Source organism: Monodon monoceros, unplaced genomic scaffold (assembly GCF_005190385.1).
Source record: "Monodon monoceros isolate NGI ecotype Baffin Bay Population unplaced genomic scaffold, NGI_Narwhal_1 Super_Scaffold_2, whole genome shotgun sequence".
Taxonomy (NCBI): Eukaryota; Metazoa; Chordata; class Mammalia; order Artiodactyla; family Monodontidae; genus Monodon; species Monodon monoceros.
The window spans coordinates 18,195,434-18,220,036 of NW_021703776.1; the positions used below are offsets into that span (position 1 = coordinate 18,195,434).

The following is a 24,603-nucleotide window of genomic DNA, read 5'->3' on the forward strand; positions in this document are numbered from 1 at the left end:
CCCAGGCATTTATTTCAACCTGGAAAATAGCTGAATACGTGGCGAGAAAGCACTTGCTGTTTGGCCAAGTAGGGCCTCCCCACACCCACCCCCCAAAAAAGTTGTTGTTTCATAGCCATGGACTCAGAAAGCCTCAGAAAGGTAAACATAAAAATACACTATTTTAATTGTGTAAATGTCTTGAGTCGGGGAAAAGTCTGTGAACTAGACACCATTAAAAGATGCAGTATCTGCTAGTCCCAAACTCCCAATCCATCTTCCCCCAACCCTCCTCCCCCTTGGCAAACAAGGTCCTACTGTATAGCACAGGGAACTATATTCAACATCCCGCAATAAACCATAACGGAAAAGAATATGAAAAAGAATGCAGATATATGTATAACTGAATCACTTTGCTGTACAGCAGAAATTAACACAACACTGTAAATCAACTATACTTCAATTTTTTAAAATGCAGCAAATTAGACCCAGAGGGGATGCACTGCTACCAGACGGGAAAGAATGCAGAGTGTCATTTTTTGTGTTTGAGGTGTCCAGGTAAGAGTTCCCCAAAGCAATCTTACCTTTGTTTTCTGCCTTCAGTTCCTCTGCCATCAAGCTGTCTTGTCGGTTACCAAGCACGAATGCCAGAAACGAGAGGATGAGGGCATCCAAAATCCCAATGATAGCCAGGATGTAAGCCCAGCGGACTGAACAAGCCCCAAGAGTGTATTTGTCTGTCTTTTCTCCACACATCCGTTTTACTTCATCTGAATCCCAGCCATCAGGGAAAATCATACAGCCAAGCACAAGGCAGGCAGCTTAGAGAGAGAGGAAAAAAAGAGAAAAGAAGTTACATAAATTCCATTTTAGCAAATATAGCTACTATGTGTCAAATCATTGTCCAAATTCTTGATGTCAAAACCAGCAAATCTTGCTGCTGTCCAACCCTGAGTGATTTTTTCCTGGTTAACTTAATAGCAGCCCAGCACTCTGCAGTGAAAGGGGCTCTGGGAACTCTCTTTTCAGTGAGACTGAGCATTATAAGAGAGGTTAACGTATGCTGATCAATAAGAAAATACTTTAAAAAAATTGAATTTGAGTGCATTTGTGAGAAGGCTTCCACTGCAAATAGGCCACAGGCAATCCTAACACTGCAGAATGACAATTCAGTGCTGGCTCTGAAGAGCTATAACAGTAGCCAGATTGGGGATTAGGATAACGTGGAAAATACCAGAGCATATATTGACTTGGAGTCACAGTAAAAAATAGTTTCATATTGTGACCTCCAACATACACACTAAAAAGTTTCTTGAAACTACACTTACCACATGCAATGCACTCTGATATTTTCTAGTCTATTCTCCGTTCTATTTCATTTTTTAAAAGGCCGAAAATCATGGTAATGCAGTGTGGCACCACAGAGCTTTTATGGAAATTCAGGAATTTAAGGAGAATACTTATGTTCTATTTCCCAAATATCACCATGTGAATCATATGAATACTTTTAAATAAGAATATGTTAATTTGAAGGCTTCTGTTGCTACTCTCTTTACATTTAATCCAATTATTTGAGGGTAAATGATGACAGTGTTAGGTTACATAGACATTCTGAATAGGTAGTTCACTCATTAATTCAACAACTGCTTATCGAGTGTCTCCTAAGGAGTACCAGACACAGTTCTTGGTGCCATCAAGGGATACAGTCATCAAGAAAAGAGACATGGTTTATGTTATCATAGACTTTATGTTCTGTCAGGAAAGGAGGCAAAAAATGAGTAAGCATGCAAATAAAATAATTCTAAGTTGTAATAAGTAATAGGCAAGAAAGGAACAAAGGGCTCAGAGAATAGCGGGTGGGACCTTCTTTAGAGAAAGTGATCAGGTAAGGCCTCTTGAGGGTATGACATTTAAGCTAAGGCCAAAAACAGGCAAAGCAGTAGACATGTGAAACAGATGGGAAAGATGTTTCAGGCAAGAGCATGTGCAAAGGCCCCGATGTGGGAAAGAGGCTTGGTGTATTTCAGAAGCTACCAGGAGATTAGTGATGGGGGTGGAGAAAGTGATCGTGTTGATGCTGTGAGGCAGGCAGGGGCTATGCATCCCAGCAGGTCATTGTTTCCAGGGCATGTAACTAAAGACGACTTTGATGGCACAACCCAGTTAGAGTTCTGTGACTGTCGGAGGCAAACAATCCCTGAAGCTGGCAGGAGCAAGTCCCACATAACTCTTACCTCACTGCAACTTAATGAACAAGCCAGAAGTAGACAACTATTATCTTACTTTTTAACAGGAGGACAGCTCTACAAGACAGGTCTGGAGGAGACAGATACCAAGAGGGGTGACAGGAAGGAAGACTGCCTGGGAGAACTCTGATTTAGGATTCCTCGTTATTTTACAGGATGATAGTTCAAAACTTTGGGTCACACTTAAGTCCTCTCTTTTCTTTGCCCCACATCACAAATGTTGCCATGCTTCTCTTACCTACCTGTGCAGTATCTCCACATAGGCACTCCTACTTTAAGCCTTCATTATCTCTCAAAAGGAACCCTAACTTCCCTCTGCCTTCTGTTCATCCTCACTGTATTTCACATCACACATTACTGCTCACGCTCAAGATGTCTTGCTGGTTCCCACTGGTACTGAAGAACACTCAGACACTCAGCTAGGTATTCAAGGATCCACGGTCCAACCCCTACTTAGTTTCCAGTCCTCTTCCCCTTTATACTCTCCACTTCATGTGGGTTGAAATACACATGATCCCCTATCCATGCGCCAAGTTTTTGGATCTCTGTTTTCTCTTTTGCCTGGAGAATTTGTCACTACTGTCCCTAAATACTCTACTCTTTTTTTTTTTTTTTTTTTTTGCGGTACGCGGGCCTCTCACTGTTGTGGCCTCTCCCGTTGCTGAGCACAGGCTCCAGACGCGCAGGCTCAGCGGCCATGGCTCACGGGCCCAGCCGCCCCGCGGCATGTGGGATCTTCCCGGACCGGGGCACGAACCCGTGTCCCCTGCATCGGCAGGCGGACTCTCAACCACTGCGCCACCAGGGAAGCCCAATACTCTACTCTTAAATATCCTTTAACGTTCAGTCAAAAGCAACATTCTCCACAGAGTGAGCCATCTCAAATTCTCCTTGAACTACATTATTGCCCTTCTCTGAACGCACATAGCTGTTGACTGCACTGATCTTAAAGTTCTTATTGTTGTTGTTTTACATGTGTTACAGTTATTTACTTATAAGCATTATCTCAATTATAGACTATAAGCTTTCTGAGGAAAGAATCATCATATTAAGCTAAGTCAAGTCATCATATTTATAGCACCTAAAAGAGTGCCTTGTAGATAGTTGGCAATAAAACACTTTTGAATCAGAAACTGAATGGAACAATAAACAAATTATAGCACCTAGACAGTATACTCTAAAATATAGTTTACAGAAGTCAACATCACAACTAGCAAAGGTCACCAATCTAGTTAAATATGGATTCATACTTCGATAACATTTAACAGAGGCAATTTTTTTATAACTTGACGACAGATTACAAGTACTTGGGAGATTAGAAAAAAGTGGAGCTGATGATTTGAAAATACTTCAAATTCCCATTCCTTCTGTAGTTTCTAGCATTCAGTATCAACATGGTCTCCAAGGCATTTCTAGTAGCAATGATCTTTGTATTTTAAAAAACATGTGGTTTCCATGAGTGAAAATTCATTTTATTTGGGAAGACCCAGATTTTTAAATCTAAACCGTATTTCAGAAAAATCACCTCTAAGGAAGCTATGTTACATGGAATATCTTCTAAAATATTCTAAATGCTTTTTAACATAATTTTTATTTATGACAAAATTACTTAAAAAGGAAAATCAATTTTTTTTTAATGAATGGGAATCATTTGGAGCATGGTAACATAGTTTTACCTAAACTTAATAGATATCACCAAGTGACTCAAGTTCAGACAGGTTATTGGACATTATAGGACAATTCCACTGGAATAGGATGTTTGTGGAATGCTGACATCAACAAAGACATCTTTTCTCAAAGCCTTTATGCACTGGGGGTAGACTGACTATCTTAAAAATTTTCATTTCTGGAAACTTGGAATTACATACTGGAATAAAAAAAGCAGAGGCAGGATTCACACTCTGAAGCTAAAACCACAGGAGACTATGAATGGCAATTCATTATTCCCTATCTTCAAAGTATATGATTTCCTTAATCAAATTTTAAGTGAAGAATCTGGGAAGATAGAGGATATAACATACCCTATTGTGCTTCATTTTACGCAATGGGTATTTTTGCTGAAAGTAACAAAAATAGAATTTTTGAAGTGCAATTTTTATTTTCAATATGGTCTAAGGGAGTTGGCTGTTCAGAGGAATCTTTTTTTTTTTTTTTTTTTTTTTTTGCGGTACGCGGGCCTCTCACTGTTGTGGCCTCTCCCGTTGCCGAGCACAGGCTCCAGACCCGCAGGCTCAGCGGCCATGGCTCACGGGCCCAGCCGCCCCGCGGCATGTGGGATCTTCCCAGACCGGGGCACGAACCCGTGTCCCCTGCATCGGCAGGCAGACTCTCAACCACTGAGCCACCAGGGAAGCCCCAGAGGAATATTAAGATAAAACCTGGGCTGATAACAAGGTCGGGTTTTGGCCTCCCAGGGAAAAAGGTTTAGGTCCCCCACTCACAGGTGTACTCCAGGTGTCCTTCAGGCCAGAAGGCACTGGAATTTGTACTGCATTCTCCACCCCCTTCTTGTTGGCTGTCTCTTAAAGTGAAAGATCTGATCTTTTAAAAAAATTCATCTGTTTTGAAAATCTGAATGGTTCTGTAGTAGGATAATAAAAAATGAAACTCAATTGCATTTAAAAGATTTCAAAACTTTGTAAGTGAAGTCTGTGATTAAAATCCAATTTTTAAATAAATAAATCCTATCTTTTTGAAAGTTGTGCTTCTAGATGGCCACTGCATAACAAATTTTATTTTCTGACAATGTATTATCAAATATACATTTTCTTCTCACCCTATGCGAACTTCCCCAACTTGGCTGTTTTATTTTTGAAAGGCAAAGCCCCCTCCCCAAAGTTATAGTGTATTAAAGATTAATTTAAACCATTAAGATAGTTTAGGCTCTGTTGGTTTCTCAGGAAAGGTATGGTTATTACATTCTGCATTAATGCTTGAATGCTATTATAAATTCTGCTTTCTGGCATCCTATTAACCAGAACCTCACTAACCTGCACGATTTGTAGAGCCGCTAGAAACTAACAGCTGTTTGTAATCCTGACTAAGAAGTACTTGCAAGATGCTAGGCTAATGCCTCAGTCAACAAAGGATGAAATAATATTCCTGTTGGCTTTATAATTATTTCTAATTCTTTACAAATTGATCATCCTGTAAGACGCAGCACCACCACTATACTAAACATTAGCGTATACAAGGCACCAGAACATTTGATTAACTTGGACATGCTATTTCCTGACTGGGAGGGATAGTGGAGAATTAGTTCCAACTGGGCTATTATCCAAAAACGCTTTCTTATTAGAATGTCACCTAGACAATGACTAAGTTACTTGCAGTTATATATTCCTTCATTTCAGCAGCAGGTTTTCCAGAAGTATATCAGAGAACATTCTTGAATATTAAAGAGAAACAAGAGCTCACAAGCTGGAGGTGAGCAGAGAATAATGATGAAAAGAAACCTATGTCCTTACGGAATGCTGCCATGACATCTTCTAATCTAGAATATACAATCAAGGCACCTTTGTGAGGGCATGACTGTTGACTTCAATTTTAAGCATATTCCAAATGGCTAAGAAGCATTCACATTCTAAAAGGAACCTCTATGTAGAGGCTGCCCACAATGGGTTCTTCTGAAATAGTACACAAACAGCTAGTGGTTCCCTAGAGCCACTAATTGCTCTGGCATTTTCCTTTGCCAAAGAGCTGAATATAGCCTCTGTGAAAGAAACAGCCTCAGAAAAATCCACAACTGTTTTTAATTGGGTCTTTCTCCAAAGGGAAATGAAGCAAGAGGAAAAAAGCAATGGCGGGGGCGGGGGGGTCTATGATTTGGGTCACTTGGGCCTGCTGATATTGCTGAACCAACTATCCTAATCAGGACTTTCAACATTGCAAACCTGAGAACGGCTTATTTTTTGGACAGGAAGGGAAGGTCTAAATTCATTCTTTTAAAAGTCTATGCACTGTTGCACAAAAAGCATTATAAACTGCCTCACGTTGCTGAAGCACTCAGAGGGAACGTGGTGAAAAAAATGAACCTGAGTTCACTTTATCAATTATCCAGGCATATAGTAATTGAAGAAACTGATGCCAGCAGAGCTGCCAGGCCATGGAGGGGGAACTTTCACAGGAGGATTTTTACTCTAAACACCTGGTAAAGGAGAGACACGAAGCATTCCTACAGTTTCCTCATTAGCACACGGCCAACAAAACTGAACCATAGTATTCATACGTCTGGAAAAGGTACTGAATTTATACCTCAGTTTACCTCTGGAGAACTGAGTTGCTAGACAATCCAGGACAAAGTACTGTGGTTTAGAGTCCAGTGGAGAAAACAAATTGTCTCCTGATCAGTTTTGGTTTTAAACCCAGTATAATTTTATGAGCATTTAACTTGGGGTCATAACACAAAAGATACAGCATCCCTTAGAAAGAGGAGAAAGAGAAAATGTAAATAAACAACGGGCTCTCAAAAGAGGAGAATTAGAAAGTTGTGTGGGATGAGAGAAGCTTCTCTGCACAGACGCTCAGCCCTAATTGCCTGAGTAAAGGGCGCCATGCATCCACTTGTACCTTGTGCTCCATCAGCTGTGAAACCCACACCATTGGGTTTAATAGAAAGGGGAGAATCAGGAGCCCACCCACACCTGTACTTAGGAGCTACGTAGTAGAGAAAAAGCTTTTCCGGAATATGAGGAAAAACATTTAACTAAGTACAATGTACCTTGCTAATGTGCCCAAATTTTGAGGGTTACTAGCCAAATATAATTACAAATCAGAATGTAGAACTTAAAAATACAATACAGTTCTGATCTCTAGAATGCTAGTAGATGGCTTTTGATATCTATCTTGGATCCAGTCAGACTCCATGAAATCTTGATATGACATAGTTAATAACAGCACACACCATAATAAATAGCTAACATTTATTATACGTTCACCATGAGTGGGGCACACTGCGCATACATCATCTCATTTAATTCTCAAATAAAGCTAAGACAAACATGAGAGCACTACTTCCCGGCTTCTCTAGTTTCTAGAAACAGGGATTTTTTCCTGAAATACCCTTCACTCCTCATCCCATTCTTTCTTCCTTCCCACCGGGATGGAGTGAGTCCCCTGAGGAATACCTGGAGGAGAGGTATTCTGCATACCAGCCCAGCCCCTTCCTCTCCTTACCTTAGGAGCAGTTTGCCCACATGAAGAATATACTCCACTCTTCTGTGCTGTACATTTTACACAGGGTGGGCTTGACTTTCCAGTGATGCCCAGAAGTAGGAAGACAAGTATGTTTGATTCTGGGGGTGCAGATTAGGAAGTCCTTTTGGCTGAGAGACCCAGAATCATTTCTTCAACCTAAGCTTTCTCATCCTAAAGGGTATATTTGGTCTCCATCTGCCAGCTCTTCTCTCTCTTAGTTGGTTCAGAACTTGGGAGGGTCCCACAGTTCTGGAGGCTAGAAGTCTGAGATCAGAGCACCAGTATTGTGGGTTTGGTGAGCACCCTCTTCTGAGCTGCAGATGACTGACTTCTCATTGTATCCTCCCTCACATGGCGGAAAGACAGCTAGCTCGCCCTGCGGCCTCTTCTTATAAGGTCATGAATCCCATTCACGGGGGCTCCGCCCTCAGAACCTAATCACCTCCCAAAGGCCCCAGCTGCTAATACTATCATACTGGGATTAGGGTTTTAACCTGTGAATCTTGGGGAGACATAAACATTCAGTCCACTGCAGAGGGGGAACAGAGGGTTGTCATTCATTGTTTCTCCACCAACCCCAACATTATTTTCTCTTTTATGTATAGGAAAAAAGGAAGCTGAAGCACAGAAACTTCAAATAGCTTGCTCAAGGTCATGCAAAGCCCACAAGTGGTGAAACAGGATTTGAATTCAGGTAGTCTAGCTTTGGAATCTATGCTTTTAACACCACATACACTATTACCCTTTACTTATCAACAATAAGGATGCACATGAAATTACTTTATTATTAGAGTTTAAGGTTTCACTCTTTTCTTTTTTTTTTTGGCCATGCAGCGCGGCATGTGGGATCTTAGTTTCCTGACCAGGGATTGAACCTGTGCCCCCTGCAGTGGAAGCACAGAGTCTTAACTACTGGGCTGACACGGAAGTCTCGAAATTACTTTAGTATATTTTTATTTTTACTAAGAACACTTACAGAATCTTGAAAGTGCTTGTTGTTTATAATTAGACATTTATTGAGTACGTGAGCTACTACTAAAATGATGCTTAGAAACTGCTAGCTTTTATATATATAAATATTTCTTTTGTTTACATCAGTACTTTACCTAATCAGAATTTCACCTTATATGCAGTGCCAAGAACATAAGAGTAATTATAAATTATAAATGTGTGAAATGGGAATTAATGAGATTAATTATAAATAAATATATGTATATTTGGTTTTATACACATTTCCCAAAAAAATCCAACCTTTTTTTTTGGCTTGATATTTTAAGTTGGTTTTTGGCTTGATATTTTAACTTGGCTATGTGTTAGCCAAACATTTTATATGCTCTTAAAAGGTACATATTCCTTTTAAGAGTATATATGTGTATATATGACTATGAATATATTTACCTTATTAATTTACATATGGTTACTTACATATAGAATAAGTTCTACTTCAGGTAAAAATAAAGACATGAATCAATTCGGTCCTATTAAAGTTTTTGTGAAGATTTACTTCTTTTAAGTAACTTCTTTGAGTTTCTACAGACACATTGTTTTAATGAACATTTCAATAAACGCAAAACCAAACATGCTGGCAGGTCACAAACTTTGAAAAGTGCAGGAGAGCTCTTGACTCAGGCAACATATTCAAGCGCTAAAATCTATATTGCATTTCAGACACAGGACCTTAATAGAAGAAAATATCGTCTTTCTCCACAGCCATATGAACAGTACACCTATCATCGTTCTCCCAGCAAATCTGCTTTAGCCATGGTAACACCCGGAGCAAAGACCAATTATTATCTTGCCAGCACTTTTCCGTGTGGTCCCTTGTGCCAAGCTACTTTATTTGTAAAACAGGGAGCCCTGGTCTAGATGTTTGAGTGGTTATTTACTATTTACTTTATATCATTCATATTTAGGAGTATATTTGTATTCACTTGATGCTCCATATATACACATATGACGAGAAATAACTGCATCTGTAAAGTAATTCCTGAGCAGACTCAATGTCTTCCTGCTCAGCAGACAGACAGAGGGTGGTATCCTCGCTCTCTGCCCTAACTCAGGGAAAGGAGACATTGGCTGGAGTTTGACAAGGTCAGGAATCTCATGCCAATCCAGCTAGCAGCATTTCATTTCTCTGTAAAAGGGGTAAACTTAGGAGCAACTGAACTCCTTCTCAGTGAGGATGAGGTCTCCCAAACCTGCCAGACTCCCCCGAAACAGAGTGCCCATTTGTACACACTTCCCTGAAACAGAATTTGTCACCAATATAGCTTTATGGTGGCAAGCTTTTCTTTTACACAGCTTGCCCACTTTTTATTTTCTTGATGTAACATTTCAATTCTTTAGAAACTTCAAATGGCAAAAATTATTGTTCAAAAACAACATGTGGAAAAACTAAATACTACATACTAAAAATGTCAGAAGTGGAACTAAGCTCAAGCAAGATGGATGCTTCCCCAACCATCCTTTGTAAGGAAGGCTCTTACTTTCAAGGGGGCATTAGATGCACACATGTACACATTATTTACAGACTCCCAGGTTATGTTTTTTCACAGTTTAGCTGATATTTCTTTCTCTTTCTTTCCCTCTCTCTTTCCCCTTCTTTCTCCCCCCTTCTCTTTCCTCCCTTCCTTCCTTCCATCTATATCTAATCAATATATCAATATTGATATCAATATCGATATGATACATACAGCTCTCCCTCTGCTTCACTCCTGGTCCCTATACAGCTTAAGAACAGCCACATAACCTATGGAGCAGTGTCATTCTTTGCAGAGAGGGCTTGTAATATCATTCAGGACAAATACGGTCTAGTCTAGGCACTGAATTATTTTTTCATCACGTTGAAAAAGGCGGAACGGCACGACGGGGCTCTGGATGACAAAATTTTCCGAGCTGACTGTTCCTAATGTCTATTCTGCCCCTCTTTAGTGTCACGTCCTCATTTCCATCCCCTCACCACTTGGATGCTTAAGATCAAGGTTATGCGGACTCTCAGGGTCTGCTTTATTACAGCTAAAACAAAAAACTGCTAAAGAAAAACACAACTGTGGCAAATTGTTTGAGTTCCTTTTTTTATTCTTTATTTCTTGCTCCTTGAAAAAACAATTTATTTTAAAGCCTTCCATTCTCTTTGCTATGCCTTTGAAACAATTTATTCAGATTAGGGAAAATAATCTGAGATATGTTAGGCTTTAACTAATCTATGGTAAAATCTTCAGTGATTTATGTTTATGGAGAACGCTAATGGTTTAGAACAAAAAACTGTCCCCAGAGAAACTGAATTGGAATTGGTAGTAGGTATCAAAAATGAATAGGAGAAAAATCAGGTCGAGAGGGTGAAAGAAGTCAGTGGGTTAAATGTTCTGTCAAAAGATTTTCACGCATCTTTCAACTTCAAATTCTTAAAGTGGTAACCAAAAGTTTATAGATACAACCTTGTCCGGTGTGACATTTGAAGAACAATGCCTGAATCAGAACAATGTCTTCCCTTGACTAAAAGGAAATGCAACCTAGTCTTAACCTGCCAGTGAAATGCCCAGAAGGTGGTTTTGCTTTGAACTCAGCTGCTAGAACGGCCACAGGCAGGGCTGTGGCTAAATCTGAAACCTCAGCAGGGAGCTTGGGCTTTTGCTCTCTGCCCTTGGGGATCATTCCTGCCCTCACGGTTCTGTACTTTCACCCTTTAACTAAGGCCCCAGGTTCCTGCTTGGGGTTAAAAAAATCTACTGTGATTCATGTGCCACTCTCATAACCAAGGCTGGGGTATGCTGATGGGAATTATAGCACTGTGATGATCTAAAGTATTTTAAAATTTGAGATGATGGCCATGTGAATTACTGATAAACTCTGCTAGTTAGAAACATTTAATAAAGTGATAGGATGGTACACTTGTTCCAACATGTTTCAGTAAAGAATTTGTTTTTCTTGGGCTTCCCTGGTGGCTCAGTGGTTAAGAATCCACCTGCCAATGCTGGGGACACGGGTTCGAGCCCTGGTTGGGGAAGATTCCACATACTGCGGAGCAACTAAGCCCTTGTGCCACAACTACTGAGCCTGCGATCTAGAGCCCACGAGCCTCAGCTACTGAAGCCCGTGCGCCTAGAACCCATGCTCCGCAACAAGAGAAGCCACAACAGTGAGAAGCCCACGCACCGCAATGAAGAGTAGCCCCCGCTCGCGGCAACTAGAGAAAAGCCCGCGCATAGCAACGAAGGCCCAATGCAGCCAAAAATTAAAAAAGAAAAAAAAATTTTTTTTTTTACCACTATCTGAATCCAGAATACCAGTTTCCTGCTTGCCCAGACAGAGAGAGGGATATTAATTCTTGTTAGAGACCAATATATGACCAGGAGCAGAGCTTAAAATTTCTGAATGGAAATTGAGAACAGTCTAGAGCAGCCATGATCTGGGCTTGGGTCCTGGCCCCTATCTTGAGTCAGGCTCCAGGGAATAAAAAGATGAACACACATTCTCCACCCTACAATCCTGCCTGCTCTCCCTCTTCAAGGTACCATTTGTATTCTTCAAAGAGTAGTCGACTTTCATACATAAAAGAAATATCACTTGGGACAAACTGAGGGCTTGTTGATTCTACAATCAAACACAATCTAGATTAAGCATTTCCTTATCTGTAATGTGTATTAGTTTTCTATAGCTACTGCAACAAATCGCCACAAACTTAGTGACTTAAAATAACACAAAACCATTTTTTTTTTTTTACATTCCATATATTTTTGTTAGCATACGGTATTTTTTTTCTCTTTCTGACTTACTTCACTCTGTATGACAGACTCTAGGTCCAAGGTTCTGAAGAACCTAGGGGCAGGACAGGAATAAAGACGCAGACATAGAGAATTGAGGACACGGGGAGGAGGAAGTGAGAGACTGGCATGGACATATATACACTACCAAATGTAAAATTGATAGCTAGTGAGAAGCAGCCGCATAGCACAGGGAGATCGGCTCAGTGCTTTGTGACCACCTAAAGGGGTGGGATAGGGAGGGTGGGAGGGAGAGGCAAGAGGGAGGAGTTATGGGGATATATATATATGTATAGCTGATTCACTTTGTATAAAGCAGAATTGTAAAGCAATTACACTCCAATAAAGATATTAAATATACATATATATATATATATATATAAAATTCTGTAAATCAGAATTCTGATACAGGTCTCACGGGGCTAAAATCTCATTGTTTGTAGGGCTACATTCCTTTCTGGAGGCTACAGACAAGAATCCATTTCCCTGCCTTTTCCTGCTTCTAGAGACTGCTGGCATTCCTTGGTTCCTGGACCCTTTCCCTCTTTCAAGGTCTTCAATGGTGAGTGGGGTCTTTTCACATATATCTCTCTGACCCTCTTCTGCCTCTTCTCCTTCCACTTTTAATAATTCATGTGATTAGATTGGGCCCACCCAGATAATCCAGGATAATCTCCCCATCACAAGGTCAGCTGATTAGCAAACTTAATTGCATCTGCAAACTTAATTCCCCATCTCCATGTGACCTAACATATTCACAAGGTTCCAGGCACTAGAGTGTGGACATCTTTGGGGGGCATTATTCTGCCTACCACATGATGTTACACATGGTAGTGTGTCATTATAATCTTTTTTTAAAAATTGAAGTCTAGTTGGTCTACAATGTTTCAGGTATACAGCAAAGTGATTCAAATACACACACACACACGTGTATATATATATATATATATATATATATATATATATATATATATATTCTTTCTCAGATTCTTTTCCATTACAGGTTATTACAAGATACTGAATAAAGTTCCCTATGCTATACAGTAGGTCCTTGTTGTTTATCTATTTTATACATAGTAGTGTGTATCTGTTGATCCCAAACTTCTAATTTATCCCTCTCCCCTACATTACCCCTTTGGTAACCATAAGTGTGTTAGAATTCTAAGTACGTGAGTCTGTTTCTGTTTTGTAAATAAGTTCATTTGTATCACTTTTTTAGATTTCATATACAAGTGATATCATATGATATTTGTCTTTCTCTGACTTATTTCACTTAGTATAATAATTTCTAGGTCCATCCATGTTGCTGCAAATTGCATTATTTCATTCTTTTTTGCAACTGAATAATATTCCATTGTATATATGTACCACATCTTCTTTATTCATTCATCTGTCAATAGACATTTGGGTTGCTTCCATGTCTTGGCTATTGTAAATAATGCTACAATGAAACTGGGGTGTACATATCTTTTCAAATTATGGTTTTCTCCAAATGTATGCCCAGGAGGAGGATTGCTGGATTATATGGTAGCTCTATTTTTAGTTTTTTAAGGAACCTCCATACTCTTCTCCATAGTGGCTGTACTAATTTACATTCCCACCAACAGTGTAGGAGGCTTTCCTTTTCTCCACACCCTCTTCAGCATTTATTGCTTGTAGACTTTTTGATGATGGCCATTCTGACCAGTGTGAGGTTATACCTCATTGTAGTTTTGATTTGCATTTCTCTAATAATTAGCAATTTTGAGCATCTTTTTGTGTGTCTCTTGGCCATCTGTATGTCTTCTTTGGAGAAATGTCTGTTAGGTCTTCTGCCCATTTTTTGATTGGGTTATTTTTTTTGACATTGAGCTATATAAGCTGTTTGTATATTTTGGAAATTAATCCCTTGTTGATAGCATCATTTGCAAATATTTTCCCCCATTCTGTAGGTTGTCTTTCTGTTATGTTTATGGTTTCCTTTGCTGTGCAAAAGCTTTTAAGTTTCATTAGGTCCCATTTGTTTATTTTTGCTTTTGCTTACATTACTCTAGGAGATAGAGCCAAAACATACTGCTGCAATTTATTCAAGTGTGCAACACACTTCTAAGAGTGTTCCGCCTATATTTTCCTCTAGGAGTTTTATAGTATATGGCCTTACATTTAGCTCTTTAATCCATTTTGAGTTTATTTTTGTATATGGTGTTTGAGAATGTTCTAATTTTATTTTTTTACATGTAGCTGTCCAGTTTTCCCAGCACCACTTATTGAAGAGACTGTCTTTTCTCATTGTATATTCTTGCCTCCTTTGTCATAGATTAATTGATGATAGGTGCATGGGTTTATTTCTGGGCTTTCTACCCTGTTCCATTGATCCATGTGTCTGTTTTTGTGCCAGTATCATACTGTTTTGACTACTGTAACTTTGTAGTATAGTCTGAAGTCAGGGAGTGTGATTCCTCCAGCTCCGTTCTTCTTTCTCAAGATTGTTTTGGCTATTCAGGGTCTTTTGTGTTTCCATACGAATTTTAAAATTGTTTTATTTCTATGAAAAATGCCATTGTAATTTGATAGGGATTGCACTGAACCTGTAGATTGCCTTGGTTAGTATAGTCATTTTAACAATATTGATTCTTCCAATCCAAGAACATGGTATATCTTTCAATCTGTTTGTGTCATCTTCAGTTTCTTTCATTAGCATCTTACAGTTTTTGGAGTACAGGTCTTTTGCCTCCTTAGCTAGGTTTATTCCTAGGTATTTTATTCTCTTTGATGCTATGGTAAATGGGATTGTTTCCTTAATTTATCATTCTGATATTTCATTGTTGGTGTAGAGAAATGCAACAGATTTCTGTATATTAATTTTGTATCCTGCAACCTTATCAAATTCATTGATGAGCTCTAGCAGTTTTCTGGTGGCATCTTTAGGATTTTCTATGTATAGTACCATATCACCCACAAAACAGTGACAGTTTTACTTCTTCCTTTCTAATTTAGATTCCTTTTATTTGTTTTTCTTCTCTGATTGCTGTGGCTAGGACTTCCAAAACTATGTTGAATTAAAGTGGTGAGAGTGGGCATGTTGTTATAATCTAGTTCCTGTCTTCTGATTTGTAGTTACTGTGGTCCACACTGAGAGGCATACAGTTGTAGATCTATTGTAAGGGATGAACCCTGAGCATCTGTGCCACACAAGGCTGGCCTTCCATGGATCTCTGCTGGGTTTTCTGGGCATGACATGGTTCTATCTTGATTTCCTGATTACCTTTATGCTTTCCTGTTGGGACCAACGTTTGACCTTTTGTGAGCCTGCTTTTCTGAAGTCCTGATATTTTTCCTGTCTCCGACGGTATACATTCTTTAGCTTAAGCCCTTAAAGGCAAGCTTGAGTCATGTTTCAAGAGTGTGGATTATCTTGACCAAAGCAAACAATGCTCAGAAAGGCCATGACGTGGGGGTCTTCTTGCTAGGACCAAATCCACTGCTTGGCCATCTCTCTGCCTTGGATATTCAAGCTGGAAGCTTGAATCACACCTAACTTTGGAATCCTTTGGGCTATTTGCTATTCCTCTCAGTGACTCTGTGCAAGCACAGACTTGCTAGTCCCTACTTTCTCCCTTTCAGCACTGGCTCCCTCTTGGGGTCACAGCATACTACTTGGCAGAACTCACCTAAACTACAGCCAACAAGGCCATCTCAACAGCTCCAGACCTGTAGAGATGACACCAAAGACTATCTTTTCTCCCTCCTTCCTAAAAATGTGGGTGATCAAGATGAGTACCTCTGATGTCTGCAGAGTGAGAGCTGAATAATAATTTCCCGAAACTTTTGCCATTTGGCACATTTGGAAGTTTGAATAAGAGTGCATATGGATCCTGTCCCCTAACCTCTAGGTACTGATGTATTCGACCTGTGGGCTCAACCTTCACACCTCTAACCCATCTTCACAAAGACAGGCAGTATATTGGGAAGTTCAGATGTAGCTGCATGGAGTTAGTTATGCGTCTAGTGTGTAGCATGAGCTCAGTACCTCAATTCTTACCCATTATTCCCAGGTACTGATCTCTGGACATTAATAATAGTATTATTATTGTTATATAAAGCCAAAGCCATCATTTAGGTTTCAGAGAGTCCAGAATCTCCAGTGAGATGAGTAGTTAGAACCAATGTTGAAGAAAATAAATTTGTCAGGGAAATTGGAGCAAAAACCTGTAGTGCCTTCATTTTCCTAAAGTATTTTTAATACTGTAAAAATAACAGCTAACATTATGAAGCACTTGTGTCACACACACTCTTATATGAATCAACTCATTTAAACCTCATTACAACCCGATGAAGTATGTACTATTATTACCCCCATTTTATATAAGTTGAAACAAGAACAGAGAGCTTAAGTAACTTTGAAAATGTCACAGCTGCCAGGATTGACACCTTGGGCAGTCTGACTGTTGTTCCATCTCTTAACCATTTTATAATTATAGAGTTTAATTTTTACTATTTGAGAAAAATACAGAGCTTTCCTCTAACAACAAAATCAGAATACCACAAAAGATTCACCCAAGAACTGGTGAGACTGATATAGATAATCTGACAAAAGACTGGTCTTTGACTTAATTAAATACAGTCAACAATTAAGGTCAAAGCAGGTTGTTAAAAATGCAAAAATTGGACACATCAACAGATATTTGTATTGCAGTACATGGCTAGAAGCCCATTACTGAGAAATGGTCTTGTGGTGGAACAATACTAGAGTTCCCATGAACTTTAAGAAATGGACCAACTTATTTTAAAGTGTTGGCATCCTGAGTTGTCAAAATGACATCCCTAGAAATAACTGGCAGCAAAATCTCAGTAAACTGAAATGCAGGAACTTCATCGATTTTTGTTATTGCTGTTGTTGAACTTTAGAGCAATATATTCCCAGTTAAGGGAGTTCTTGTCAACAGCTGATGAGAGCCTTAAGAGGTGCCATTTCTTGTATGGCCAGACATAAAGTGATTTTACATATCCTTGGCAAACAGCTTCTTCAGTCAGGTAACTATTATTTACGTCCCAGTTCTGGGGACAACAGGTGATTAAGACACATCTAATTCCTTCTCTCAAGGGACTTCTAATCTAAAAGGGTACCCAGTTTAACTGCTGTAATACGGGAAAAAGGGAGAAACAGGCTACTGAGTGTAACTGAACATATAATCTTAAACCTCCAACCTATGCTTTGAAATCTCAAAATCTGCTGAAAGGGAAAATTTAAGATTTTTAGTCTCAGACCATTATTCTTTCAACCAGATCCAAAAGTTGGAAGAGGACTGGGACAAAGAGGACTGGAAGCTGGAGGACGTAAGTAAAACCGTATGTGTGTGTGAGAGTGTGTGTGTGTGTGTGTGTGTGTGTGTGTGTGTGTGAGCATGGTTATTTAATTATAATACTATATAAAATAAAGGTACAGATATAACTGTTAAGACTTGGAAGATAACTAGTATGAAAATAGGAATATGCAGTAAAACTTACAATTACTAGGGAGGACAAAAGGGATTAAAAAAATAATAATTCTAGCCAAAGAAATAGGAACTGGGGTATAGTTTCAAGCTGAGGAGGTCGGGGGATGTCTCTGCTATATGACAATACGATTCAAACTCAAGCTCCCTGTATCATCAATAGTGTGGTATGTTATTCATCTCTTCTACTGGAAGTACAGTAAATATTAGGACTGGATGTTTCCACAGTGAAAGTTATGTTTCCTTGAAAGAGTCCAAATAGGGAAAATGATTTACCATTCGCATATTTTAGATGAGGATACTTCATATCTTTCCTCAGTGCCAGATCCTAGAACACTGCCTGGAAACCTGAAGTGATGTATGGTTTACATGATCTATAAAGGCTGACAAGAACCTTGCTCTTGGGTCTTTCTTCATGGTGACGGGTGTCTGGTTGTTTCCACCAGCCCTCCAAACTGGCCCTTCGAAGCAAGGGGAAAAGAGTTCTAGGCACTCATACTCCTGCTCTCCCCTCAACATTTCTTTATTTCTGGCACATTCTAGGTCTTTGGCCTCTCTAAGGTCCCTGTAGACTCCTCTCTTAGCATTTTTGGAATTAAGCACCATTTCATGGTTTTAAATTACTCTTGCTTGCCCTGGTAGTATCAGGGCTAAATACATCCCTCCAAACTTTAATTCTTCTCTTTAGGCATTCTTCTTCCTGCACTGGGGAGGGGGATCACAATGGTCCCTTAAATTTTACAGGAAGTGTTTTCAGTCATGCAGATGCAATCAATAGAGAACTCAACACAGCCTTTATAAGCCAGAATGGAGCCAGTATACAAAAAGATCTAAAAAAAGTACTAGAGAAAATGGAAAAGGCATATAGTTCTGTAACTAAAACTACTCACGGGTCAGAGGGAGAGAAGGAACATTCTTCTTGTGGTCCCAGCAGGACCTCTATCAGGGATGGTTAAATGCTTAAGAGTTCCTTGAAGTTCCAGTTGTCATTGAGCTATTTGTAGACTGGTCTTCCCAGGATATCAGTTGCTTCAATATTACAGATTATTCTTGCATGGTTGATGGCCAGTACATTTTCGTGGTTTCTAGAGGGTCCCAATTTTGCAGATCCACTTGACCAGGAAGTTTCCATGCCTCAGTAGGGGGTGTGTGTGCTTATTTTATTCATTTCAGGCTGATACAATGCTAAATTTGACAGAAGATATTTTTCAGTGAACTGGCTGGTTAGAAACCCTAAGCTTCTGGCTCTTCCCTGACTGAACACTATGTACCCTGGGAAGTGGTGAGCTCTGGAGTGAATTAAGCCTAATGGAGCATGAACTTAGGTCTACATCCATCTGCAGTCAGGCACATTCATTTATTGGGTTGGACATGAAATGGTGCTTTAGATATGGTTGAGTGATGATGCAACTGCTCCTCTGGCACACCTCGGATGTTGAATGTTTGGTGTCAAATTTAGAATGAAGACCTAAGGCTTCTTTTTGTTGTTTTATCATAATGCCCGGAGGGACCAGGATATTGGTTAGCATCAGACACTAGTCTAGCTGGGCACTGGATCCTGTAGATATCACTCACCCCTTGCACCCTCGCGCCACTGCCGACCCTGCTCCTGCTAGAATCTCACAATTGCAGCTACTCATGCTTCCCCGTTTTGGTTTTTTATTTATTTATTTTTTTAAAGATGTTGCCAAGCATGAGAATTGTGGCTGGGCCACTTAATCTGGGATGATATTGACATCAGCACTGGCCATTGAAATTTCATCACATAGCAAAAACATCACTCATGATGATCTTTCTCCCATCTGAAGGCTAATATAAGAGGAGGCATTCATGGGGTACTTCATAAGATATGCCCTACCAACCTGAAAATTGACTTCTAGTAGAGAGTTACTATCTACAATTTTCACCACCTTAATGCAGTAAGTTCATACATCCGCAAACAATGGTTCTGGGATGCAATCTTTACTGAACTTGAATTTTGGCTCTGCTTCAACCTAGAGTAAGAGCTACATCATGGATGCCAACTTTCTTGCATATGAGACCTTAATGGTCAAGAAAGTGAGAATGCTGCCCACCTGGCCTAACTTGTCCAGCTGTAACAATGTCCCCAGTGGTCTCTTGGAATGCTGAGTCATGGCCAGAGCTAGATGCTATGCAGCAGTGTCCTTGTCAAGGCCTGTCTGTAAGTGATATCCCTGTCTGGTTTACCTGCCAGTGGTACCACTCGCTGGCAGCAGGTGATATCCTGAATTTTTAAGGCAATGAGAAATGTCATGCCTCCTGTTGCTTTGGTCTGATGATGCTGAGCAGCTACTATCATCACGACATTGGGTCAGGCTGTAAGGCTATAACGTAGTCTACTGCTTTGCCACTAAAATAATGTATTGGAAGATGAAGGCCTGAGAACACATCCCTGACTCATTCCTCCAAAAAAAAATGAACAAGTTGAGGCTGTTGGCAAGTTAAGAGAATGTGTGCCAACCTGAGAGCCAAAGTTTCTGCTCCCTGTGGTGTTGAGGAAGAGTGGAGAGGGCTATGGAGTGGGGACTCCAGATTTCCTGCTCCTGGAGGGGCCAGACCAGCAAAGGCCTGTATGCATATTCTGCTTATGCTCCTGGGAGGACTGTCAGGCCTCATGGCCTGGAGGAGAGATATTTTTGTAGCTGAATTGCTTCCAGTCCCTTAGGCGGAGAGGACTGCTGCTTGTTCCCAGAAAGGCCTCCTTCCCACCTCAGGGCAGCGACTACCAGCTCAATGCTTATCAACTGACATAGCAAAAGTTTTCATGGCAAACATCAATGGCCTAGGGAACCTCTAAGTCCTGACTGAAGCTGAAGGTAAATAAATCATGAAGAGTCAAAGGAATGATAATTCCTTTAAGGGGAATCAGACACCCAACGGAGAAAGGAAAAGCTGAACTGGAGCTGGGGGCTGTATTGCCATAGAACTGAAAGAAGTAGGAGAGAACGTGAACAAAGTACTGATGCTCCTCAATGAGATGCAATTAGAATACATTAGACTTCCTGGAGCTAAATATCAACCTCAATTTAAAAAAGGAAAAAAAAAAAACCGACCTGAAGAAGATGGGTGTTGTTGAGAACTGAAATAGTGGTTTGGAACACCCTGAAGAACAAATGGCACAAAAGAACAAAATCCCAAGGTATAAGGGAAAGGACAAGAGATCTGGAAGTTAGAAACTTAAAATGTAAATAGTAAGAGCTCTGAAAAGAAAGAAATACACGGAGATATAATTTTTTAAAAAAGAAGAAAATTTCTTTGGATAAAGACAAGTTTTTAGATTAATAATGGTTACCAACACTCAGATGTGATTAATGGAAAAAAATTTACATACCTAGTTATACCTTGGTGAAGCTTATAAATTCCTTGGATTAAAAAAATCTTATAAATTTCTACAAAGAACATTATGACAACAACAAAAATTAACTAAAGAAATGGTTACTATGAGTTACAGAGTTCTGAAACAAAAGACATACTGAAAGGGAAAATAATATCCCCCAACCAAAATTTTGAAGCAGTCCAGCAAACCCTACAAATTTTAGTGGAAGTAGAAATGCTGTGGTGTGTTGGAAATGATTAACAACTGATTCTACGGAAAAATGATAAACAAAAAAACAAAGCCTTGCTTTGCAGTGCTTGCCAATTTTCACAGTGTAAAAATACTCCCTCCAAGGTTAATTTCAAGCTCTCAAAGTGATGTCATTGAACACAGAGTTGGGAAGAAATGAGTCAGTTTAAACCAGCTCCAGGACACCAATGCAGAGAGCGGTAATGCAGATATAACAGCTTAAAAATATCACCTCTGTGGAATACTTGATGAGTATGCAAAGAAAATACCTTAGTGGAAGGACACCTTTAATATGTTAATAGAGAAATGCAGGTGTGATTATCGCTGTTGGGGTGAGAAGGTAAGCCTTGGAAGAAGTGAAAACAATTAATTAGCACTTCCAAATTAATAGGGCAAGATACAATGAAAGAACTGACCAAGTCAGAAAAGTAAGAGGGACTTCTGGTTTCCAGTCCATCATGCAAGGAGCCTGGAAGTCACCACTTCATCCTAATTGTAAGTAAAAAATTTGTACTAAAAAATCAATAACCTTTCTCAGATCTATCAGGAAAGTGAGGTCACAGGGCAAACTGCTACCCCCAAGTTTGGAGAGATAGACAGGTGGATACAGAGACTCACAACTTATGAGAGAGCAGAAACCCATGAGCAGAAACCTGAGGAACGATTGCAGGGGTAGGAAAACCTGAACTGTAACTGACAAATTGCTGGGGACTCAGTGTGGACAAGTTTGAGAGTTAAAAACTCCTAGGGACAAGGTCACAAGGTGGCCTCCACACATTTGTGAGTTTTACCTTCTGGAGCTCTGCCAGATCCCCACAGTGAAAACTGGAGAAAAATCCCCTCATGCTGCTGGCAGAGAGAGTGGCAAAGGAACCATTCTGAAATATGCCAGAGTGTCTGTTCATCTTAACAAGGCCTGTCCTCAAGGAAAACTATTTTACCAGAGTCTAACCTATTGGGATTTTATCAGAGGTTAATCAACATGGGGGGAGGGAGGAAATACCCAACTCCAGCCCCTTCTAGCCATCCTGTCCCATTTAAAGCTAGGGAAAAACGAGAGAAGCACTTGCAAAGAAAAGTAAGAAGAGGAAAAAGAAAAAAATAAAGTGTGTTCATACTAAACCTAACATTAATGGAAGGAACAACACAAAGAATATCAGTTATGCAACAAATATGGAAAGTCTGAATTTCCCTATCAATATACATTATATTCAGTTAGAGAAAATCCAGTTATATGTTAACAAAAATCACCATTAAAATAAAGTGACAGGGGGTGGAGTAAAGATGGCGTACTAGGAGGACGCGGAATCCACATCTCCTCATAACTACAGCAACTATCAGGCACCGGTGGGGGGCCACGGACACCTAAGGGGATGGGAGGAACCCCCAGCGACCAGGTTGTGAGATTGTGGTTCCCAGGACGAAGGTTGGGCCCAAGCTCCTGTGGTGGGAGCTCCGAGTCCAAACATCAGGACTAACAGAGAACCTCAGACCCCAGGGAATATTAATCAGAGTGAGGCCTCCCAGAGGTCCTCATCTCAGCACAAAGACCCAGCTCTATCCAACTGCCTGCAAACTCCAGTGCTGGACATCTCAGGCCAAACAACCAGTAAGACAGAAATACAGCACCACCCATCAAAAAGAGAAAAAAAACTGAAACAACAAAAGAAAATGTTACAGACAAAGATGCAATGTAAAAACCTACAAGACCAAATAAATGAAGATGAAATAGGCAACCTACCTGAAAAAGAATTCAGAGTAATGATAGTAAAGATGATCCAAATCTTGGAAATAGAACAGAGAAAATAGAATAAACATTAAGATGAACCTAGAAGAACTAAAGAGCAAACAAACAATGATGAACAACACAATTACTGAAACTAAAAATACTCTAGAAGAAATCAATACCAGAATAACTGAAGCAGAAGAACAGATAAGTGACCTGGAAGATAAATAGTGGAAATAACTACCACAGAGCAGAATAAAGAAAAAAGAATGAAAAGAATTGAGGACAGACTCAGAGACTTCTGGGACAACATTAAATGCACCAACATTCGAATTATAGGGGTCCCAGAAGAAGAGAAAAAGAAAGGGACTGAGAAAACATTTAAAGAGATTATAGTTGAAAACTTCCCTAATATGAGAAAGGAAATACTCAATCAAGCACAGAGAGTCCCATACAGGATAAATCCAAGGAAAGACACGCCAAGACACATATTAATCAAACTCTCAAAAATTAAATACAAAGAAAAAATATTAAAAGCAGCAAAGGAAAAACAACAAATAACATACAAGGGAATCCCCATAAGGTTAACAGCTGATCTTTCAGCACAAACTCTGAAAGCCAGATGGGAGTGGCAGGACATATTTATAGTGATGAAAGGGAAACACCTACAACCAAGATTATTTCTACCCAGCAAGGATCTCATTCAGATTTGATGGAGAAATTAAAATCTTTACAGACAAGCAAAAGCTAAGAGAATTCAGCACCACCAAACCAGCTTTACAACAAATGCTAAAGGAACTTCTCTAGGCAGGAAACACCAGAGAAGGAAAAGACCTACAATAACAAACTCAAAACTAATTGAGAAAATGGTAATAGGAAGATACGTATTGATAATTACCTTAAAGGTAAATAGATTAAATGCTCCAACCAAAAGACACAGACTAGCTGAATGTATACAAAAACAAGACCCATATATATGCTGTCTACAAGAGGCCCACTTCAGACCTAGGGACACATACAGACTGAAAATGAGGGGATGGAAAAAGATGTTCCATGCAAATGGAAATCAAAAGAAAGTTGGAGCAGCAATTCTCATATCAGACAAAATAGACTTTAAAATAAAGACTATTACAAGAGACAAAAAAGGACACTACAGAATGATCAAGGGATCAGTCCAAGAAGAAGATATAACAATTGTAAATATTTTGGCACCCACATAGGAGCACCTCAATATATAAGGTAAATGCTAACAGCCATAAAAGGGGAAATTCACAGTGACACAATCATAGTAGGGGACTTTAACACCCCACTTTCACCAATGGACAGATCATACAAAATGAAAATAACTAAGGAAACACAAGCTTTAAATGATACATTAAACAAGATGGACTTAATTGATATTTATAGGACATTCTATCCAAAAACAACAGAATTCACTTTCTTCTCAAGTGCTCATGGAACATTCTCCAGGATAGATCATATCTTGGGTCACAAATCAAGCCTTGGTAAAGTTAAGAAAATTGAAATCGTATCAAGTATCTTTTACAACCACAACACTATGAGACTAGATATCAATTACAGGAAAAAATCTGTAAAAAATACAAACACATGGAGGCTAAACAATATACTACTA

At 39.5% G+C, this 24,603-nt stretch overlaps 1 protein-coding gene across 1 annotated transcript in view; it reads right to left on the bottom strand.

Moving 5' to 3' along the window:
• Positions 1-24,603, bottom strand: part of LHFPL3 (LHFPL tetraspan subfamily member 3) — a 526,198-nt gene that overhangs the window by 164,789 nt on the left and 336,806 nt on the right. Inside the window, exon 2 of the mRNA XM_029233850.1 lies at positions 564-800. Within this exon, the coding sequence (XP_029089683.1) occupies positions 564-800 (237 nt within the window). The remainder of the gene's footprint in view (positions 1-563; positions 801-24,603) is intronic.